General features: G+C 31.8%; 1 protein-coding gene across 1 annotated transcript in view; it reads right to left on the bottom strand.

Moving 5' to 3' along the window:
• CAAP1 (caspase activity and apoptosis inhibitor 1) overlaps nt 1-24,642 on the bottom strand; it is a 36,952-nt gene that overhangs the window by 6,141 nt on the left and 6,169 nt on the right. Inside the window, exons 4-5 of the mRNA XM_011369727.2 lie at nt 24,413-24,488; nt 9,624-9,697 (exon numbers count right to left, since the gene is read on the bottom strand). Coding sequence (XP_011368029.1) covers nt 9,624-9,697; nt 24,413-24,488 — 150 coding nt within the window. The remainder of the gene's footprint in view (nt 1-9,623; nt 9,698-24,412; nt 24,489-24,642) is intronic.

Genomic DNA, 24,642 nt, shown 5'->3' on the forward strand with positions numbered 1-24,642 from the left:
GATTAGCCATAGGTGGATAATTGTTGAAGATGGAGCTGAGTAAGGAAGTTAATATTCCTACTTTCTTTCCTATTTTTGAAAATTTCCAAGATAAAGTATTTAAAAAAAAAAAGTTGATTTTTACTTAAATACCTGAAACAACATTTTTTTGGGGGGGAGAGGAAATATGTATATATAGCTCCTAGAGAAGAACATAATAAAACAAACTCAATGCTCCTATCAATCATGGAGCTGGTTATTAAAAGAGTTTAAACTATTTTATTGTGTTCTCTTTTAGTTTTCTTCACCTGATTTTCAGTTATTCGCATTTAGTGGTTATGTCATTTAGAATAACACATTTCACCATCTTTCCCTCCTAGGTCCTGGATCTTAACTCTCCAAGGCCTCAAGTGTTACCTATCTGCTGGAATCTCATTAGTAACAATGTCTATGATCACCTGGACAGCAATGCTATGCCTCCATGGATTTCTTTTCTTAGACAATAGATAATTTTGGTTTTACTAAATTTTAAGTTATAAAGAACACACTTGTAATATATTCTTACTGCAGAAAGTTAGCTTGATAACTTTTAAGTTTTGATGAGTTCCAGCCTTTTTCAGAAACCAAAACTTTATTTTCTGAAAAGGAAACAATTGTTCTGTTAATTAAGAATAATCCTTCTGTAGAAGGCTTCAATCTTTCTCTCAGCAAAAGAGAACTTGACATTCTTTTCATGTAGTATTTTAAACTATTGATATAATTTAAATGCATCATGTTAACCATCATATTCAAAATTTAATCATGTCATGAATGACTGTTCCTGATAAAGAAGAAAATGCAAACAATTTAATATAAAAAATCTGTCTAGTAGTCTACCCTCTAGTATTTAAATCCTCACTGAACTTCCAGATAACATGAATGCCCACTAGCTTGTAAACATAACTTTTAAGAATCACAAATCCAGAGATTACTTCAAGAATCAATAAATATATACTCATTATCTATTACATATGCTACAATGGTGCTGTAGAGGCCACAGAAGAGGTACAAAATGCCACAGGTATGATAGACTAAATACTATAGCATGATTAGGATACAATATTTGCCTTCATGGTACTTATGTATGCTTAAACTCTGAACATCAATATTTTAAAGTGCTAAATTGTATAATATAAGATATGACAATTTCAGAGTGTATAAGGCAATAGGGAAAAGTTAAGATCTCCATAGATATGTGATATAAAGTAGGTGATATTGACAAGAGGAAACTCCAAGTGTGGGGGAGAGAATGGACAAAGGCAAAGTGCTAGATCTAAGCTTAGTGCAGAATTATGTGAGCCTACCACAAAAAAAATACACACATGAGAATATATAAAAAGATAATAGCATTTAAAATTATTGCCTCTGAAGACTGCCATTGTACAGAAAGTACAATAGGGACCTCCTGTCAGCCTTTTACAATGGGTCAAATAAGTGAATATTTTGGGGCCACACTGTAGCATAATAACAGGCTGACACATGAGAGATTCCTGACCATAACCTTTGTTCTAGTAATTTAAAAGTAAACAGAAAGAAAATCTTTAGAAATGTCATTTATCATTTTTCCTACCATTTGATTAAACAGGCTTCTAACAGAATAAAAGTTTGATATTAGGGAAAACATCTAAGGATGGAGGCTTATTGCCAGTGGAGTCAACCATGTGATTGATTAGAAGGTTGGAACTTTTCATGACTGATGAGTAAATCAATCATGCATATATAATGAAGCCTCCATAAAACTTCAAAAGGATGGAGTATGGAGAGCTTTGGTGAACGTGGAGATTTGGGGACAGCGGCGAGTTCGGAGAGAGAGCACAGAAACTCTGCATTCTGGCCCACACACCTTGCCCTATGCATCTCTTCCATCTGACTATGCATCTCTTCCATCAGTATCCTTTATCATATCCTTTTATAATAAACTGCTGACCTAGTGAAAAAAAAATCTAGGAAGAAATATGAAAATGTACCAATGTGGAAAAATAAAGACAGAATAGCTTTTTCAGTATCCATATTTACAAACACTAGAGTTCCGAATGAGGCAACTTTTCCCCGCAAAGATCTGCTGCAGTTTACTCATGTAAAAGGGCGTTGCGCTCAAATATTTTCTGCTAGTAACATCTCAGTGCTCCACAATTGGCCCATACAAGGAAGGTATGTTCAAACTCCACAAACTGCTATGCTTCCTGTGGCATTGTTTTTGCTTGTTTAAATGTATAAAAAGGCCCCAAAAGAGATACTAAAGACTTGATTCTAATTTAGATAACGCAAAAGTATCTCTTATATGCTCATGTAGTAAGCAGCCAGTCATTATCAGTATGCCAAAAAAGTGGTAGTATGTTTTATAAAACATAGAAATCCTACCCTAAAAAAACTTTCACTGAAGAGGTAGGAAAAATAATAAAAAGTGTCCTGTATGTTTTCAAAATGGTAGGAGAAACAGTATAATCTCATGCGGAAGGACACTTCAAGAGTGTAGAAAGCTAACTCAAAAATAAAACTCTATCTAAACATTAATTATCCAAATGAGGATATATCCAAAGAAACATAAGCTACAAAGGAAATCTCTCTGACCACATATTTTACAAAGGGCACATAATCAATGATTAATATAAAAGAGTGGTATGAATCTATACAAGTAATATAAACAAAGCCAAAGGCTAAGAAAACAAACAAAAACACTCTATTTTGTTAAGACCAAAAGAAAAACAGACTCTGAAGCAACACGTTCTCTGGTGTAGGTGCTAAAATAATAATGGGTGAAAGTAACTAATATTCTATTTTGCTTCCATCTTCTCTATTAAGAATAATGTACACACTGGACAGAGTATAAGAGAAAGCAGTAATTCTTTTAGTCATCTATCCATCCACTTACTCATTCAAAAGAATTTGAGTACCCACTATGGGAAAGCACAGAAGATTTACAGGATCTTAAAACATATATAATCCTTTGCTCTATAGAAGCTCTCTATTTAAAGGGGACAGTCATATGTAAACAAATAGAAACACCAGAGTGGGAAGCTACTTAGGAGTAGAGACCATATCAAATTAGTATTTAGAAAGTCATAAGTGTTTCTTGAATTGAAAACAATTATTAATTACTGGGCAATGTTATAATGGAAGTAAATTAACAGGCGACAGTGCCATGAACTAGGTGATAATCAATTCTACAGTAAGGGCATTGAGAGATGAGGTGAGGTAAGCCTAAGAAGGTCACTAGTTTGGAGATGTTTGATCTTAAAGAACAAGTACCTGACTACTGGTGCGAATGAGTATAAATCTCAGATTTGAATTAACTGCATGACAGATGTTAAAACTTGTGGTCACAATGGATAGATTTCCATTTATATTCTGAGATATGCTGTGAACTAAACACACTGACAACCACAGTTCTGGTTTTCAAAAGATGACTTCTACAAGACTACAGTACAGTAAACTTGACATCAAGTCCCTGAATATATTTTCTTCTTATAGGTCTCTTAGACCTATTACTTGAATAAATATGAAGGAGATACAGACTTAAAAAGTATGTATTAAATATGAATATATAGTAAGAGAATGAAAAGGCAAGCCACAGACTACAGAAAATATTTGCAAAACACATTTGAAAAAAGACTGGTATCAAACTATGTAAGAACTCTTAAAACTCAACAATTAGAAAACAATCCAATTTAAAAACGGGCAAAAGAGCTGAAGAGACAAGTCACCAAATAAGATTATAGATGGCAAAGAAGCATATGAAAAGATGTTCAACATTGTATGCTATTAGGGTAATGCAAAGTAAAACTAGATACTGCTGTACACCTATGAGAATGGCCAAAATCCAAAACACTGACAGCAGCAAATGCCAGCAAAAATGTGGAACAACAGGAACTCTAATTCACTGTTGGTGGGAATGTAAAACAGTACAGCATTTGAAAGACATTTTGGCAGTTTCTTACAAAATTGAACTTGGTATTTACCCAAAATTGAAAAGTTATGTCCACACAATAACCTGTGTACAAATGATTATAGCAGCTTTATTCACGATTGTCAAAATCTGGATGCAAACAAGATGTCCTTCAGTAGATAAGGAGATAAGCAAACTGTAGTACATCCATACACTGGGAGATTTATTCGGCAATAAAAGAAATGAGCTATCAAGTCACAAAAATACGTGGAAGAACTTCAAATACATATTGATAAGTGAAAGAAGCCAATCTGTAAAGACTACATACTATATGATCGTAGCTGTTAAGACATCCAGAAAAGAAAAAACTACAGACAGGAAAAAGATCAGTGGTTACAGGAGTCTCAAGGAGGGAGGGTGGAAGGGATGAAAAGGTGAAACTATACTGTATGATACTGTAATGGTGGATACATGTTATTATACAGTTATCAAAACCCATAAAATGTAAACACAAGGAATGACCCTAATGTAAACAATGCACTTCAGTTAATAACAATGTACTAATATTGGTTCATTAACTGTAACGAATTTACCACACTAATGCAAGATGATTATAATAAAGTAAACTGGGAGAAGAGAATGTAAGTAGGCATACAGGAACTTTGTACTTTCTACTCAAATTTTCTGTAAACCTAAAGTTGTTTCAAAAAGTTAAGGAATATTAATTTTTGAAAAATTAAAATTTGTTACCTATAAGCTCAAAATGTATCAATTATAATGCGGCAACCAAAACTGCTAATTAAATCATACAGTGTGGTGTGTGTAAAAGGATCAGGAACTGGTAGTAATGAAATCTGATTTCAATCCTAGTGTCTACTATCTTTCCTTTGGTAGGATCAGTTTGATGGTGGCATGGAAAACTCCTGGCCTACAAATGCTGCCTAATTAACTGATAATCTTCCTTCTCTTTTCTTTTGCAAAGCAATAAAATTGGATGGCATTTTTCTCATTATCTTTTTAATTTTTTATAATTTGTATTTATTTGTTCAGCCACAGTTGTGAAGTTCTTTCAGCAAAACTCAATTCCTTTTTAACTGCAAATTTATTTCTTCATTCTTTTTATTCTAGTCCTTCTACTTACCTAGCTTTGCTTCCCCTAATGCCATACTATCTTAGAATAACAGCTCCAGCAGCAATAAGAAGTAAAATTAATTGGGTTTTTCCATTTCTCCCCACCTTAAGGATTCAAATGGTCTCATATAGTTTTATATTTGCTACCTTTGCTAATGATGGCAAAATCTCTTATATCGCATTTAAGTTTTTAGAAGTAATAAATAAATAAGCTATGGTCATTGTCAATTCTTTATAATAGTCTAAAAGAGTGCTCTCAACTCCATTACCTACATAAAATGAAAACATTTTTAAGTACCTGCCACACTACATATTTACTTATAAATTAATATGTACTGTAACAATCATATAAATGTAATCAGGAATTTTAAAAGGGAGAGACTTAAATATATGTTTATATATATTTATTTATTTTCGAATTTCTGTTGTTTTCTTCCTGCATTCTCTCGGAGTATGTATAGTCACACACTTTGGTGACCAGTGGTCTGAAATGCTGAAAGAAGCTCAAAGAAAATATCTATTCTAAACTTTCATCACCTAGTTTAACCATTCAAAACATTTTCACCTATTAAAGTCTATCTTTCAACTTCTTGAAGCTCTTGTTAACAAAGTATGTCTTAAAGCTATCATTCACTAACTAGTGAACTAGAAGGCCAAAATATAATTGCATGAGGCAACTAGATTATTAAAAAAAAAATATGTCCAATTATAATGTTATACACTAAAACATATATATAATGTTATAAACCAATGTTTTCTCAACAGAAAAAAGAAAGTGGCAAGATTTGAGTCTAATCACAGCTAAACTCTGCATGAGAAAGCTAATGTAAAAGATTCAGAGTAAGATGCAATACATGTCTTATTGATTTTGATCATTTTATATGCCATATGGTTATGTATTTGTTTTTATGACTATATTCAAATGTATGTATTTCAAGGAGCCACCATATAGCCTAAAGACTAAATCGAGTTATCTTTCCTTCTAATAGAATAAAACACGTAGATAGTAAAAAAATGTATATTTCATTATGCTTCCATTACGCTATCTAAGAAAACAGATATTAAGCACTTTTCCCAAGAGAAAACACTGCACTAGGCACCGGTCTTTGCAAAATCTGACAGCTAGAAAGGAACTTCAAGATCAAGGCCAAAATTCCAAACACTGATTGCAACTGCTCTACAACAGTGCCACCAAGTGGCCATTTACGCAACCTGTGCTCAAATATCTTCCTTAGGCAACAGGAACATATTTCAGAAGGCAGCCCACTGCATTTTTTGATACTTGTGATTATCTGAAATAAATAAGTCATCTAATAATTTTATTTATGGGCCCTATTTTTATTCTCAGAGTCAACACAGAACAATCACTCTTCCACCTGACAGCCCTTCAAATATTTTCAAGTGACCTCTATCTTTAACCTGAATACTCAAATTCTACTTAGCTATTTCTCATGTATAATTAAAAAAAAATTTCTCCTAATAACTTCTAAGAAGGAATGCAAATATAAGAGCTTAATTATTGAGGTTACAAAGAAGAATACTTTGCAAAATTACACATATCCCAACTGTAAACATTAAAGCAACGATTTAAATTTAGATCATTTTAATATTACTGAATGTCTTAAGCAAATTTATTTATAGATAAATATATAAGAAGACAATTCATTAATAATAGCAGAGATTTGGTATTTTAAAAATACTTTCAACAAACAACCTTTGACAAATAAGTTTTCATTTTTTTAAACTATAGCACAAATGACTAATTTAGAAAATTTATATAAACCATTATTATTTTAAAAGCTTAGCTAAACCTTTTCAATAATACAAGCTTTGAAATCCTCCAGGAAATTAACATAAGATCTCAGGCTTGCACATGTATATGTGCATGTGCCCACAAACACAGCTGTGCTAAAGATAAAGAACAAAACTATACTTGGTGCTTCTTATACAACTGCCCTCTTGCTAAACATGAATGACTTAGGAACATAATCCCAACAGAAGAGTTTCTATTTTACTACAGCACCAATCAACTAGTACATTATATTTACATTTAAATAATGTTTGCACAGTAAACGTATCGGTCCCTTATTAAAGTATGATAGAAGTTAGTGTACAATCTGATACTCATCTTCAGCACAGCCAGTTTCATAAATGTTATTTCCTATTGACAAGATGAATGAAACCAGTACTAGACAAAAAAATGCCACTTCAATTTAACTAATTTGTAGTTAATACTTCTCGATATTTGAGTATTTGAGAAGCTGAAAAAAACTAAAAATATAATTTCAATAACCTGTTGGTATTATACACCATTAATAAGTCATACAGTGAGATTTATTTTACTCTAAAAGAGCAAAGAGAAAATTCAATGCTGCTTTATATTTTGCTCTCCTGAACAAAGGGTTACTTTAGTACTAAAGTTTCAATGAATTTTCTTAAATGGCCAAGCCATTAAATAAAATGACAATGTATTCATAAGGAGCATTAGAGTCTATTTTTATTGAGCTCACCGTGAGAAGAATAGCTAGCTACGCAAAAAAAGTTAGAGATAATACTAAATCAATTTTGAAAGTCTTGCATATTAAAAATAGACAATATTAATTCATTTAGGAAAAAGGCAATAATCTTTATTGAGTCTACCAGGATTTCTATTTCCTGGTGTTTCTCAACTTTCTGGGGAACTCCAAACCAGTTACTTGCTAGCTGGTTCATAATTGAGCTATAGTACTATTTATCTGGAACATGTTCTACATAATTGAATCATCTAAGTAATTTATATTTATCCCGTTATACAATATTTTATATATTAACTATTTTTATAGACATTTTTCTAGAAGACTTATTTCCCTGCTTTCTTTAAGAAAGAGTTGAAACTTAATTGAACACTTTCCTACAGATTTAGTCACAACATGAACATGAACTGTACTGTACAACGGTACTGTTGTACTTTGATACTATATTTTCTCACCTCCGCCTGCTGTCACTGATTGATGACAGTGTGTTCTTGATGTTTCTGAAACCTAGGTGAGAACTTAAGAGTGGTCTATAAAAGCTCCTACACTTAAAAGCTTCATAACATCTGGCTAGTCCATGATATTATTTGCCTCCATGGCTAGTTTTCAAATGACTGAAGTGACCTTAAAAAAAAAAATCACAGAACAGGCTGTTGACACTGGGAAAGGAGTTCTAAAGAGTTCCAGGTGCCGAACATGGGAGGAGAAAAACAACTTAGAGGGCAGCACTGGCTAATTTGTACAATAAGGTCTCCATTCTTTATTCCCTAAGAACTGGCATCAGCCTGACCATTATAGTTTTTTCTATCCTTTTACATGACATTCTTCTCTCCACAGATAATCTAACAGCACAACCTCCACACTGCCTGCTCATTTGATGCAAAGAGTAGAAACAAAGGCAGAAACAAAAACAATGTTGTCCGATTATACATGGTGCAAGAGCTATATAACTGTGACTATATTATATGAATATGATGTATGCTTAGCGTGTATTTATGTATGACGAATAAATGTAAATGAAAACTAGGAATCTGAGTTTATGTCTGGGGGTTGCTCAGAGTGGTCAGATTACAAAAATATAATTTTGTCTGGTTATTTAAGAGACTAAACAACGGGACTTCCGAAAAGCACTGGAATTCTCAAGGCCATCAAGAATATTTATAAACCCCAGGGTATAAAAGTCAGAACTACAGAAAATCTAGATTTTGTTCTCTCTACGTATAAATTGAATGAATCACAAAATTAATTATCCAACATTTTTTGCTTTGTTAATTGAGCATTAGTAACAAAAACCGCAGCTGAAAAAAAAAATCTGGCTAAATAAACTGATAACCTGCTTCTCTCTACTAAATAAGTTCCTATGACTTAAGTTTTAGAGAAATTATTCCAAGCCACCAAGGATTTTTGCTTATATAATAACACAACTCTTTGGCTGTGACAGGTTATCACTGCTTTAAAATAATTTTAGCAGGAAAAAGGAAAAATGTGATGTGTTCTTTGAGTAACTAATAATAATATTTTTCACTTTTAATTTTCCTAACTAGGATGAGAACAAAATAAACAAATAAACAAAACATCTGAAAAATCAGCCCTGTTGATCTGCTTGACTTAAATAAATCACAAATTACCACTTCACATGTGCTAGCTGGTAATGTCAAAAACTACTGATTTATAGAAAATAAATAAGAAAGTAAACAAGAACAAAACATCTCTGCAAAAAAAGAGATTTCCCATCAAACTTATTTTTTTCCATATACCACCCAAAGCTACCAAGTTAACATATCTCTAATATCTTGCAGCTAAGGATATACAATGAAGGTTACCAAATTAAAAATATTTAATGACAACTTTCTACTGGCATCTATAACTATACATAACTAAAGCAGAACTACTCCAGGGGCTAAAGAAGTCATGAAACTAAGGATGGATTCTTTACTCTTTTGATCTCAGAACAAATAAATTTTTCTGTCCTCTATAAAATAGGGGACAAGCTGGTACACTGTGAAAATGTATTATTGTAAATGCTTATAATCTTTGGGTAAATGTTATATAACAATTAAGTACCTGGTTCATACCTTGTTTTAATTCCAAACCTTCAGGTTGCTTGTTCTCTCTCATGGATGAAGTAGAATCTATACATATGTCTTGTCTGAGGAATGAAAAAAAATAAGAACAATTTTTAAAATTATACTCGATCAAATAATATTTACAGCTCAAGATCCTAGAATGAAGTTAGACACTTAGGAAGACACACTGAATTATTCTAAGCCCCGAGGGTACCATTTAGTGCACTCTGGAAACTCAGAAACATGAACACAAGTGTCAAAAACAGCAGCTATAAACTACTACCAATTTAAGCAGTATACTTCTTTGTAAAACCAAGGGGCAAACCTGGAAAGAACATGGAGGTAACTTTTTCACCCTTCCAATACTCTGCAGGGTAACTAATGGGACAAATAACTTACTGATGAATCTAGTAATTTTTCAAGCTCAACTGTTAGATTTAATGGGCACTGTGGCATTCAAATTATTTTATATTTATCTAATTTTGTAACTCAAATTCTTTGATGTCTATAGAACATGAGAAATACTTATTTTATATATAATATACATATGTAATCAAAGTAAATGGATTAAGTATAAGAGCATACCATAAAAAGTTTTGATTCGCCATGGTCTGCAACAGAGCTGCAAACTAAACTAATGCTCTTTCTTAGAGGGCATTATACTATCTTAATATCGATGCCACAAATAGTTTTCAGCAAAAGTCAAGAAAAATTAATTAACTGCAAATATTCAAAATGACTATTTTATTTAAAATAAGTATCTATTATTTTTTGAGAACTTTTATAGATACACACTCTAAAATTAACATACTAAAAATATTTAGGAAATTTTCCTACTCACAAAACTGTTCTATCCACTTAATAACAACGGATTCCTCAAATAACCAAAGGATAAAGATTTCTGATCATTTCTTTGAGAAGTTTACAATATTCTTTCCAACCAGCATATTTGGCACTTACGTTTGCTCTGTATTAAAATGTTACTAATGCAAGCATAAACTCAAAAAGACTGCAAAATAATTTGAATTTGCTATTAATTATAACATCTAAGAGATTTATAATTGCGATAGCTCTCTGTGTTTTATATTTCCTCCTGTCTAATGTCACCTACTCGGATTTTATTCTTTCACCAGAATGGACTGGCAGATCCCAAGGATATTAATGATGCTCCTTGGCAATAAACTATATTAAGAGCTTTGCAAAGAATAAAGTTAAAATGTGCTACCCTCAAGTCTTACAGTCAAATTAGATTTTACCTACTAGAAGAAATATTTCTAAGTATCTTCCTTTAAGAGAAAATGTTTATTTGCTCTTATATATCCTGATGTACACTAAATTCTTCTTCTAAACATATATAAGTTAATTTACAAAAAAAGGACTTGAACAAAAATATAATGTAGGTCAACATTAAAAGGACCATGAGCATATATAATACCCTAAGGACAAAACATCATCCAAGCATTATCCTAGCTAAGAATGTATAACCTATATTATGAGGAATCATCAGACAAACCAAAAATGTAAATGAGTAATGTTTTACTAAAAAGGAGGGAGTTAAATGTCAATGTTATAAAAGACAAAGAAAGGCTGTGGAAATATTCCAGGACAAAGGAGGATCAAGAGCCATGAAAATTAAATGTTATAATTGACTTGAGAGTGCTGAACTGGAGGAGGAAAAATGCTGTAAAGGACGTTATTGAGTCAAATGACAAACTGGAATACCGATGGCAGATTGGATAAAAATATTCTATCAGTGTTAAATTTACTGAAGTTGAACTTACTAAAGTTGACACTGTATTGTGGTTATATAAACTAGAATATCGCTATCTTTAGGAAGAGTACAATGTAGTATTTAGGGTAAAGTGCCATGATGTATATAATTTAGCCTCAAATGTTTCGGAAAAAAATACACATGTATGTGAAGAGAAGCTGTACAAATGGAATAAAATGTTAATGATAAGTAAATCTTGGTAAATGTTATATGAATGACTCTTGTACTTTTCTTATTCTTGCAACATTTTAGTAAGCCTAAAATTATTTCCAAACAAAAATTTTAATAATAATGCAATGAAATGCATTTTTAATGCATTATTTTATTTTCTCTGTAAAAGTCCCTTGGATTCCCTTCAAATAAAACTGGTCCCCTCTATAAAAACTTTCTGTTGTCATAAACGATTCATTTTAGTGCTTAAAGTGAACTTTTATAATGTTCAGTTTTATCTTAAGTTGGGTTTATTCAGGTTGTTGAAGAAAGTCAACAGAATTTCAGATAGGTGTAGTACACCACCTTGTGTCTGAAAAGTGAAAAGATAGATAAATTTCAGAAAAACAGTTTGAAATTGTAAAACCTAATTTTTCCAAGATGTAGACTTTGAAACCAAAATTATCATATACATTCAGAGTTCTCTAATACAATTTAAAAATCTTCACCAAAAAGCATGAAAGGCAAGATATACACAAAATAGGAAATGTCTTAAAGTATTAGAAAACTACATGTACCTATGTCCTTTATTTCTCGTTGGTTGCACGAAAAATAAAAAATAAAAAAATAAAACTACCCCCAGATGATAAAACAAACTAAGTGTCAGAGTTAGGAAAACTAAAAAATATTCCAATTTACATTTAAATGACATTTAAATATTTCTATCAAATAGTATAAAAACTATGTAAGAATTTTATAACAACTGGAGAGAGAGAAGAGGGAAAGTGAAAAGTGGGAAGGAGGGAACAATGCTAAATCTGATTTGGGTTAAGAATGTTACAATGATTTTTGTACTTCTTTCCATTAAAAAAAAAAAAATCCTTGTTTTTATTTTTCTAATTCTCTTCTCCCATCTGCAATGCTCTTTCTTAAGGCGGCTTATTTTACAGTCTTGCTTTGAATTATAAGACAGTCCTATGCCTATTCTGGGATTTAAGTCCTCAAACTAACACCAGTCTAGTCCAACTTTCTTTCTTTTACCCCAAATATAGTTCTACTCTCAATCCTTTCTTTACGACTCAGTGTATTTGTTTTTTTTTTTTTTAAATCAGAGTAATGCACTGGGGAGATCTGCAGAACTTAATCGAGAACAACTACACATATGAATTACTAAAGGTTTAAAATATATTTCTAAATTGGAAAAGTCAATTTCCTGTCCAAATGAAAAATACTGGAAAGATACCGCAACAGAAGGATAAAGAAAAAGGACCAAACCAGCCAGAATATTCCCATTTTAGCAAAAGTCAGGTGAAAAGAATCAGGCAAACTGTCATAACAAAAGGTAGAACTGGATTCTCTCCACTCTCCTGAGAATAAACAGAGAGGCTGAATGAAGCCAGCCTATCATCCTATGAACTTTCTACTATTAAAAATAAAGATAAGTAAAAGAAAAAACAAAAAAACAAAAAACTAGAGTAGCCAAAATAATTCTGAAAAAGAACAACAAAATTGAAAGATGCATATTATCAAATTTCAGGTATAAAAATAAAGTAAATATATTAGAGAAAGGATAAACGTATATACTAATGGAACAGAATAGAGTCCAGAAATAGACTCACATGTATGGGCAATATATTGTCAATAAAGGTGCAAAGGCAAGTCAATGAACAAATGATGCTGGTACAACTAGATCTATATGGATGATTTTCAATCTGCATGTTGCACCATATACGAATGCTAACTCAAAATACTCACAAGCCTAAAAAATGTAAACGAAAAAGAAAATATAGGAAAAAATCTTTGTGACCTTGGGTTAAATAAAGATTGTATCAAAAGCATGATCTATAAATAAAAATAATTGATAAACTGGATTTCACCAAAATTAAAAACATCTGCTCTTCTAAAGAGATAGTGAAAGAACAAAAGATAAACCACAGACTGGAAAAAAAAAAAAAATACCGCAATCCACATATGTGATAAAGGATTTGCATCTAAATATATAAAGAACTCTCAAATCACAATAATAAAACAAAGAACCTAACTTTAAAAATTTGTTTAAAAATTAAGTCACTTCACCATACAGATATACAGACAACAAATAAACAAAATAATAGATGCTCAACATCATTAGCTATTAAGGAAATGCAAATTAAAAACAGAATGCAATACCACTACACATATATATCAGAATGGCTAAATCAAAACAATTGACACACAGAACTCTCATATACAGTATCAGGGAAGATGCAGACATGACCCAGCAATACCAACCACTCTTAGGTAACTGACCAAGTAAAATGAAAAATTTATGTTCATACAAAAATTTGTATGTCAATGTTTATAGTGGCTTTATTTGAAATTACCATAAACTGTAAACAACTCGAATGTCCCTTCATTAGTTTTCTATTGCTGCCATAACAAATTACCACGATGTTTATAGTTTAAAACAACAACATAATTATATTACAGTTCTGTATGTCAGAAGTCTGTTATGGGTCTCACCAGACTAAAATCAAAATCTGTTATGGGTCTCACCAGGCTGCAGTTCCTTCTGGAGGCTCTAGCAGTGAATTCATTTCCTGCTCATTTGGTAGGTTAGCAAAATTCAGTTACTTGAGGTTGTAGAATGTTTTCTTGCTGGATGTAAACCAAAATCAAGCTCAGCTCCTAGTCAAGGCCTTTTCATGTCACATCTCTCTGACCTATTCTTCTGTCTTCCTCTTTTAAGAACTCATGTGATAAGACGGGGGTAACCTTCCCATATATACCCAGGATAGCCTTCTCATCTCAAAGTTTTAATCAAATCTGCAAAACTCCTTTTGTCATATAAAGTAACATATTCTCAGTTTCTCGAGATTAGAGTGTAAACATCTTTGGAGGGTCATTATTCTGCTACAAATTTACCTCAACTGGGGAACGGATAAACAAGCTATGGTACACCCACACAATGGAATACTAACTACTCAGCAAGAAAAAGGAAGGAACTACTGATATACGCAATGAAGTGAATGAATCTTGAATGCCTTATGCTTAATGAAAGAAGCCAGACTCAAAAGGCTAAATTCTGCATTATTTCATCTATATGATGTTCTGGAAAAAAAAAAGAAGTATAGAAACAGAAATCAGATCAGTGGTTGTCAGGGGTTAGGGAGAGGATAAGGAGTGGAATACAAAACCACAGGGGAAATTTTTGGTGCGATAGAATTGTTCTATATTGTAATTTGTGGTAGTAGATAAATTATAATCCATTTGTCCAAACTCGCAGAACTGTATGGTTAAAAAAAGGTGAATTCTACTGTTATCTAAATTATATATTAAAAATTTTTTAAATTGAGGCACCATAAAAGTCTTATAACAGGTTTAGAAAAATGAAATCATGTAGTGGTAAACTGTAACTGTCAAACACTATGGAACGAGGCAAAACGATCTTAATTTTTCTCAAAGGGCTTTTCCAAACAGAAAATAAATCTACATCCATACTGTGTCCCTTGGGAACCTCCTTACACAAAAGATTGGAAAATTTAACTCTTATTTCCATTTCCTTTCCCCAATTAATATTATTCAAAGAATCACTGTTACCATATCCCAGTTTCTTTCTCTAATACAGGATTGTATAAGGATTTTTCTATAAACCGCCCCCTTGACCCTGCAACTCCAAGATTTTATGAATGGACAGTTCCTTAAATAGGGAGCTCTATTTTAAATAAAGGTGACTAAAGGAAATCAAAAAGGTCTCCTCTTTGTTCTATCTCTCTATTCCTATCTTTTCAAGTATTTTCCCATTTCAAAAATTAGCATATCACATTGTAAGTGCTTTTAAAAGTGCAAACATGTAAGATGTACAAATATCCTACCATTTTGAATGTGGAGTCCCACCTAAGTAAGCATTAGGTCATGATCTGGTTAATGATTAGTAATACTTTCTATGAAGGCTTTCTAAAAACTTATCTTGTCTACGTAGGGTCATGCCACCCTGAACAAGCCTGATCCCGTCTGATCTCGGAAGCAGGGTCGGGCCTGGTTAGTACTTGGATGGGAGACCACCTAAAAAGATCAGGTGCTGTAGGCGTAAAAAATTTTTAAAAAAATAAAATAAGGGATTGTAAGCTGACGAGGTCCTTGCAATCTGTGAGGTCAACCAAGAGTTGCCTTGCCTAAAAAATAATAAATAAATAGTAAAATAAAAATAAAAACTTATCTTGTTATTTCTGATAAAGTTACCCTATTATGTAGAATAGTAAGTACTACAGCCCAATAGCAACTTATAAAGGACATGAGAACATAAGTGGAGTACAGATGACCAATTTTTACCCTTTGCTAGCCTAAAAGTACACATTTGGCTCTCTATATAGTACATAGATGTCTAAAAGAATTGAACTTATGTCAATATGACAAATTGATCTCATTTGTGAGAAAAATCCTGTTATACTTTAAAATATATACACTTGTCTTAATTTAAACTATCTTTAAAATAAATGAAAAATTAGACACATAAGCGACAAACTTTTTAAAAAAACAATAAGAGTAAAGAATAATAATTAAAAATCACAATGACTTATTTTGCACCTTTCTTTAGGCTTTCATAAAAGGAATGGGGAGAAAATCCCCAATACTCATCAGTGTAAAGTAGTATTTTAGGAATATTGTTAACAGATTCAGAGTAAAACTTCCAAAGCAAATACACCAATATTTTTTTCAGTGTTTACCATGGGGCGGGTACTATTTTATGCACTTTACATGCTTTTTCTCAAGTACACTATCACAGTCCTATGGGGTAGGTACTGATATTACCCCTATTCTCCAGATGAGGGAACTGAGGCCCAAGAAAGTTAGGTAACTTGCCGAAGGTCACAGAAATAGTAAGCTGTAGAGTTCTGACATTAAAAATGTAAACAGTTTAACTCTAGAACCTTCATGCTTTACATTTATGCAAGCTTTCTACTACTTACAGAAATAGTTCTCCAAGTAGTAATACCTAAAAATTGTATGTAGCCATATACACACACATACACACAGACACACACACACACACACATATATACATACATAAATATGGCTATACATATCCCAAAGTATAAAATGAGTTTTCACTCAGAATCTGACTGTAGGGCCCAGAAGAAAATACTTCTTTCTTATTGGGAAAACTAAGATATGCTATTAAATCATCAAGATAGAATTCTTATTCTAAAAGTTGAAAATTTCAATAAAAACACAGACATGAGCAACAACAATGAAAGACCAATAATCTTCAAAGTTCCAGAAAGTTGGTAGTGTTTCAATTTTTTAACCATATCCATGTATTTATTTGCCTATTCATTTAAAAAAAATAGTTAATGGAAGTACAGGTTCACATACGTTCATGTGAAAATAAGGAAGAGAATAAAAAATAAAAGTAGCTGACAAAAGTTAAATATATAGAACAAATTTACTGAATATTTGAAGTCTAATCAAGAATATGAAAATAATATTCCAAGTGAATCCTTGATAGCTATAAAGAGAAATATGGTAAAATTATAATTAAAATGGATTCTCACCCCATCTTAAAATAGCAAAATAAATTCCAAATGAATCAAAGATTTAAACGTTAAAAAAATGCATAAAGTTAGTATTAAGATCTTAAAGTACGAAGATTACTTTTCATAATTTCAGAATAGAAAAGTTCTTTTCCAAATATAAAACCCAGAAACCATAAAAGATTGATAAAATTAGACTGTGTAAACATGAAATATGTATGCAGGTAAAAAAAAAAAAAGGCAAGAAAAAAAAGCAAAACAATAAATGCAATCTATATCAAAAACAGTAAATTAAAAAGACCAAAGTCCTCTATCTACATATACAGAGTAATAAATGACAAAGAATACACAGAAAAAATTCAAATAGCTCTGTTATATGAATAGTCAATTTCACTCATAAGAGAATACAATTAAATACATTAAAATTCCAATGAGATATTGTTTTTTTAACCTATCAGATGAACAAAAATCAACATGTTAGATAACACTATTTGGCTAAAACTTATGAAAACATGCACTCCACATTTGGGGGAAGGGTTATAAATTGGTTTAAACTCTGTATCAGTCAATTTTGGCAATATCAAAATTTCAAATCTCCAAACATCTGACCTAAAAAATAACTTCTAGATATTATGCTACACATAATCACAGAAAAACAAATTACTTATACAGAGATATTCATATAATTTGTAGTAACAAAAGACAGTAAACAACTCAATGTCTGTTGATAGACTATGTTTTGCTACATTCAACAAAAGACTGTAAACAACTCAATGTCTGTTGATAGACTATGTTTTGCTACATTCAACAATGGAATAATATACAGGTATACATAAGAAGCATTATATGTACTGGGTAGAACAAAATCCAAAAGACAAACTCCAAGAAAATTCAAGAAAATGAAAATATTAAATAGAAGAAGGTACGACACAATTTGCACAGCACACTATCATTTGCAGAAAAGAAAAATACACACATATATATTTGTAAATGTATGGAATATCTGAGAAGGTACACAAGAAACTGCTTTACTGAGGTTGCCTATAAGAAAGGAAAATAAGGAACAGGAAAAGAGACTTATTTTCATTATATACTTTTTAAAATTCTGTACTATGTGCATGTATTTACCATTCAAATAAGTAAGCTGTTAATGACACCAGACAAATGCCTATGTGGGAAAATGTCTTTATTTTCTGGAAATTCTAACAAGTATTTAGAATCAAAATATCTATAACTCGCTTTACAATACTTCAAGAAAATGGATGAAGGAAATACAGAAAACTGTAATTAACTGTTAGATCTAGGCAACAGGTATATGGGGGTTTCATTATATTATTCTACTTTTCTGTACACCTGACACTTTTTGTAAGAAGAAAATAAATACAGTGAAATCACTTTTATCTCAGGTAATGTCATTTACATGAGAAAAATTATTAACACAGAAACACTTTTAAATTTTACATATATAGTTTAAGCATTTTCGGTTAACAAAAATGTATCTTCATTTTTTAATCTTTGGATGTGAGGTGACAGCTTTAACTTTAATATGAATCCATGGAAAAGAGTTCAGTCTCAACCTACTCACATGATCCATTTCTACTTTTGGCTTATTTAAATTGCAAAAATCTCAGTGCAAAAAAAATAACCTTTTATATTTATACAATATCTTCCAAACTTTTATTGTTGTTATCCTACAGTTATCTGTCAACTTTTTAGCAACTCCTCTTTGAGTTTTTCTAAGGCATTCTTACCTAATCAACTACTCTTTTCATACAGATACTTCATCTATTTACACATTTAATTAAATTATGCAACTAAGATAACAGAATTAGAAACAAACGTGAATGACTGTTGGTAAGCAAACAGTTCAAATTGTGGGAGAAGTATACAGGACTATTACAGAATAGTCATTAACAAGTTTAACACTGAATATCAGTAAATTTATTTTTTAAATGAAATGGAAAGGGCAATTAATACAATAAATTACTTAAGTGATTAAGAAAAATTTGAATTTTTAAAAAACTGATGAGGGAATAGCAGGAAAAAAGGAAAAATACCTATTAACATCTAACCCAGTGTTTGAGCAAGCAGGATGAGGTAGTAAACTGACTTACAGAAAAAATGACAATAGGTAATGGTTTCAAAATTAGGTTTCTGTAATACAAAGAATACAAATGTGTGTGTGTGTAGGAGCAGTTATAAAAACAGAAAACAATACTTCTCAAGTCCCTTAAACAAAGTTGTAGTTCCAATGAAGATCCCATTCTAAAACCTCTGAAAAGCTCACTCCATCCCATCCTAACGAATGTTCTAGAGATTCTGGAGAGGTGCTTAACGTTTACTGTAACTACAAGATTTGCTTCAAAGTTATCCAGCTGGGAGAAGGTGGGAGGAGGCGTTATGGAAGGGGATATAATGGGTGACAAGTATGCAAGGGTTCATTGTACACGAAAACTTTCCATTAATACAGTTTAAACGACAAACAAGTTACTGGTACAAAACACCACCATATATTACAGAGTAGGTTATGTGAGTTGGATGAATCACAGGTCAATTTCTGAAGCATATCATTCCCAGCCAGCTGAGGTCTTGGGTATACCTGAGGCCTATTTTTGTATCTATTAATAAAAATGCTCACCTATGTACTGTAGATTTATGCTACTCATTAATCCAATGTTCCAAAGCACTATATATTTTATTCACATACTTTATTCCATTGAAGTTTAAAAACAGCAGTTTGTGGATGACTCTTTTATTCCCAAATTCAGTTTTACTGACATTAGCATTTGGCTGAATGCCATTGCCTCTTTGAAAATTACTCAGATTTACATATTCAAGTAATATATGTTACTTGTTGAAAAGAATCAAATTCTTAGTACTGTAATGACTACTGAGCTGAACCCATTGGACAGCACTACTTACAAAAGGATATGGTTGTTTTAAGCTTATTAAAAACAAAAAGTGGTAAGTAACTATGTCATGATAGCTCAATAGGAAAACTACTGCAGCTGTTAATGTCTGGCTTTAACAAACAGCATCAGAGTTCTACCACATATCACTGCTAGGATTAAGCAACAGAAGAGTGGTCATACGCACTATTCTAGTTGCTGGCTCTCAATATGACAATTGATCAAGCAAGTGCAATAGCCCAGTATGTTCAAGAATAAACATCTTAATGCAAAGTAGTCACTTACCACTCCCTGCATTTACGCACTATGTTCTTTTTTCATTCTAACCTGTCTAAAATATACAATCTGACAACAAACAGCAGTAAAAAGGAAGCTACTCATTTTGAAGAGTGGAGTAACTTGTAGTCTATTTAAGAAATATAACTATTACAATGTATTAAAATCTTATATTATAAAATATTACAGCTAAGTAACGAGCACATTATAAGTAGTAACTAGTTCTAGATGACACCAATTTGCTCTTTTCAATCATTTATATTTTAAGAATACTCATGTATACCATTTTAAACAAAAGTGCTGACATTTCAGATTTACAAACCAGATAATTAAATGGAGATTTAAAAAAAATCCCTGCCAAAGAATTATTCACATTACAAAACAATTCCCTGTAAATTTTACTTAAATTTTCTATTGAATTTTCATATTTAAATATGCTGATGACTACGACATGGCTCAATTTATATAGGAATATATAATTTTTTAAAAAAGTTAATCATCCAAAATTAGAACTGAATAACTAATTTAGAACACATCTATCCTCTAAGAAGGAAGCAGTGCCTAGCAACATCAGTTCCAGAACACTCATATAGTGTTCGCCTACTTTGCAGTGTACCTTATTTGAGAACTTGGATTTCAAAATCTTCTAGAACTGTGATATTATCTTAACATTGCTTATTTTCTGCAGAGAAATATAACTTAATCTCCATTGACATCTCTCTCGATATCATTTACTAAAAGCACATTAAAATTCATAAAGATATTTATTAGAGAAATTCTAAAATATTGCTAAGATTTCCCTAAAGTGTTTGTATTTTTATTCATTATATAATAAACTTCAATCCTGATTATTTTATTGCACTATTGAACATTTAAATTTCATTATAAACATATTCCTTACAGCATAATCACCTTACATTATAGGCCCAGATAATACCTGTTCTCATTTTTAGTGCTATTTTAGCTACAATAAAGCTTTTCTAGCACATCTCCAAATGGAGATATCACTCTAATTCCAGGCCGACATATTACCTTACTTAAAATTGTTAAGCAACTGTTGTAATCTGTAACACTTGCACATCTTGTCACAATATCTAATAGTTTTAAAACACTAAAAAATTATAGATGCTAAAGTTTTTAGACTCAATACATAGTTTTATAAATTTGCTCATTTGTTTAAGGTGAACTAAACATTCCTCACTCTTTTTAAAATGAAGGTATTTAGAAACTACAGATGTTATATCTTCATAGTTCCTAAATCTCATTCCTATGAAAATTATTACTCATTAATTTCAAGTTTCAAAGCAGCACACTGAAAAACTTCTTATAAATACTGCTTTATTATTTTTAATAGTAAAAAAGAACTATTGCAAAATAAAATAAGAATAACCTACAGCCTTCATAGTTTCCCTTCAGTCTCACTGTATAGACCCTTCCTATATTAAACATTCAGACAAATGAAGTACTATGTGTACTATGTAGCACACTGAACTACACTCAGCTCCAACTAATTTTTTGCCCTCCCAGAAAAAGTTGACCTTATTTTTTTCAGCAACTCAAAAGTCCAGATTTTGGTGTGATATCACTTGGTTTGTAAATGTTGGAAACCATTTGAAAATGTTTTAAATGTTTAGATCAAATAAAACATTTTGATGGCTCTAGGCAACCTATTTGTAACTTTGGCTTATGTCTAGGTTTTAATCAAGTACCTTGCATTAGGTTTCAAATGCCACTGTAACAAATTACCATAAATTTAGAGGCTTAAAACGACACGAATATATTTTCTTATAGTTCTGGAGGGCAGTAGTCCAAACAAATTAAGTCTTAAGGCACTAGAATCAAGGTGTAGGTAGTGCTGCATTTCTTCTGTAGGCTCCAGATGAGAACCCAAATTCTTGTCTTTTGAGATTCTAAGAGGCCCCTGCATTCCTTAGCTTGTAGTTCTTTTCTCTACCTTCAAAGTACATCACTTTAACTTCTGCTTCCAGCATTTTCTTTCTGCCATTGTCCTTCTTACCTCTCTCTCAGACAGATTCTTGTGATTATATTGGTACCACTTGGATAATCCAAGATAATCTTCCGATCTCAAGATCTTTAATTTAGTCACTTGTGCAAAATCTCTTTGCCACGTAAATTAACATATTCTTAGGTCCTGGAAATTAGGACATGGATGTCTCTGCGGGGAGGTGATCATTCTGTCTACCATATATGTATTCTAGGAGGGTTTTTCTGTAGATTCTTGAGATCTCTTACATAAATGATTATGTGCCATGGTCTAAATGTTTGTATTCCCCACCAAAGTTCATATATTGAAATTCTAACCCTCAAAGGTGATGTTATTAGTAGGTGGGCCTTTTGAAAAATGAAAAGATCATGAGGCTGGAGTTCTCCTGAATGGGCATGAGTGGTAGAAACTTGATTTCATCTCTCTCATCTATCTCATGATAAATCAATTGGATGAAAAATTTTCATCTCTCTCATCTATTTCATGATAGATCTAAAGGATATCGAGGACCTAAATGAATTAACACAGACTATACTCTGAAAACAGAGATCATAACTCCTGTGGAATATCACAGAAATTGATAATAAGTTTGCTCATAAAATATCAATTAGATCTTCAATGGAAAAGTGCAGGAATTATCCTGGCTTTGAAGCAGTAAACTAAAATGAACAAAAAGAGGCTGGGTAACCTCATGATCTGCAAAGTTTAAAACTCAACAGCTTTTTGGTTAAAGAGGAATTATAAACTATCTAAAAACTAACAATAAATGAAACACTAACTAGTTTTATGGGATATAGCTAAAGTGGTACTCAGAGGAAAATTTTGGCATTGAATATGTATTTCTAATCCAAAAGTAATTTAAAAAAATGAACTAATGATCCAATTCAAGAAGTTAGGGGGAAAAAAAAGAATAAAATAAGCTTTAAAAAACAAAACATACAGGTAACAGCATACTTGTGAAAGGCTTTCTTTGTAAAATAAGAACAAGCAAGAAATCTACTCTTACCACTTCTATTCAACAATGCCCTGGAATTCCTAACAGGTCAATAAGGTAAAAGAAAGAGGAGGGGAGGGAAGGGGGAGAGAGGAGAGGGGAGGGGAGGTACATAGATTAGAAAATGTCAAAAAATAAAATTCAACCAAATCAATTTGAAGATCTTACTGGATTTATTAAGCGATTCATACAGAACCCACCTAGCAAGTAGAAGGAGGTTCGGAGGGGTTGTACAAAATGGAAGTTTTAGAGAAAGCTGGGGCAAGGGAGCTATTAGAAAAAGAAAAAATATATATATATATATATATATTTTTAGGCCAGGACACCAAGTTTTTGGGGGGAAAGGAAATGGCAAGGGTTTTATCATGCAGTATGCTTCTACTTCTTTGGGTCAGGAGGAGAGGTGGGAGGGTTGACAGGGACCCATGACAGATTACCTTACTAGTGCTTGACCAGAAAATTAATTTCAGACTGGTTGAGGAAGATTACATTTCTGGTGAAGATCAAAACTGTAATTAGGTCTGGTATTAATCTAGGTTTAGTATCAAGGGCTTTAGCAAAAGTGAGGCTGGCCATTTAGGGGCTATGGTTTTCTTTTTTAAAAAAGAGAAAAATAAAACTGTCTTTATTTTTGATGAGCCACGGCAGAGGAGAATAATCTAGAAAAAACAATTAGCATGTTGCTTTGTGATGAGTCATCATCCCAAAACTTTAGGCATTGTATATTATCCCAATATAAAATAAACCATTTAATTTTGCATCTGTGAAATGAGACTATTATCATTTAACATTAATAGGTATGTAAAAGAATTCAGTGAAATAAAGTGTTCTAAGCTACTAACATAATGCCTATGAGACTAAGTACTTAATAAATAATGAGAATCACTAGTAGTATATTCAAATTCCAAATGAAAGATGTGATTCTGCTTCACATTGACACTGCTGTTGTCCTATATCTGGGTAGTAGTTCATGAAAATCACCTTAAGCTTGAAAGCAATTAAATTTATCTTTATATATACCAAAAGGATCAATCATTACAGTAAATGAATCAAATCTTTCTACATTGTTGAATTATTCTATATTAATACAACACAGAAAAATCATTGCATTCTTGAGGAAACAAATCCCAAAGGAATAACAAAAAAATTCTGAAATAAAAATGAAAGTTTTTTAACTTACTGACTGACTAATTCAGATCCCATCTTAGAGCCATCGTCTGCTTCCTCTTCCATATCAGAGTCCACACCATTGTCACCTTATAAATGAAATAAACTATTGAAAGCATGCATGTAAAATGTCAGAATGATTTAATTTTAATCATTACACAAAAAGTATCATCTTTAAAAGTGATATGGATTAAAGAACTTTATAGTTTACAGGTAACTAGAAGCAATGAGAATATAAAACAG

This window comes from Pteropus vampyrus, unplaced genomic scaffold (assembly GCF_000151845.1).
Source record: "Pteropus vampyrus isolate Shadow unplaced genomic scaffold, Pvam_2.0 Scaffold153, whole genome shotgun sequence".
NCBI classification, from domain to species: domain Eukaryota; kingdom Metazoa; phylum Chordata; class Mammalia; order Chiroptera; family Pteropodidae; genus Pteropus; species Pteropus vampyrus.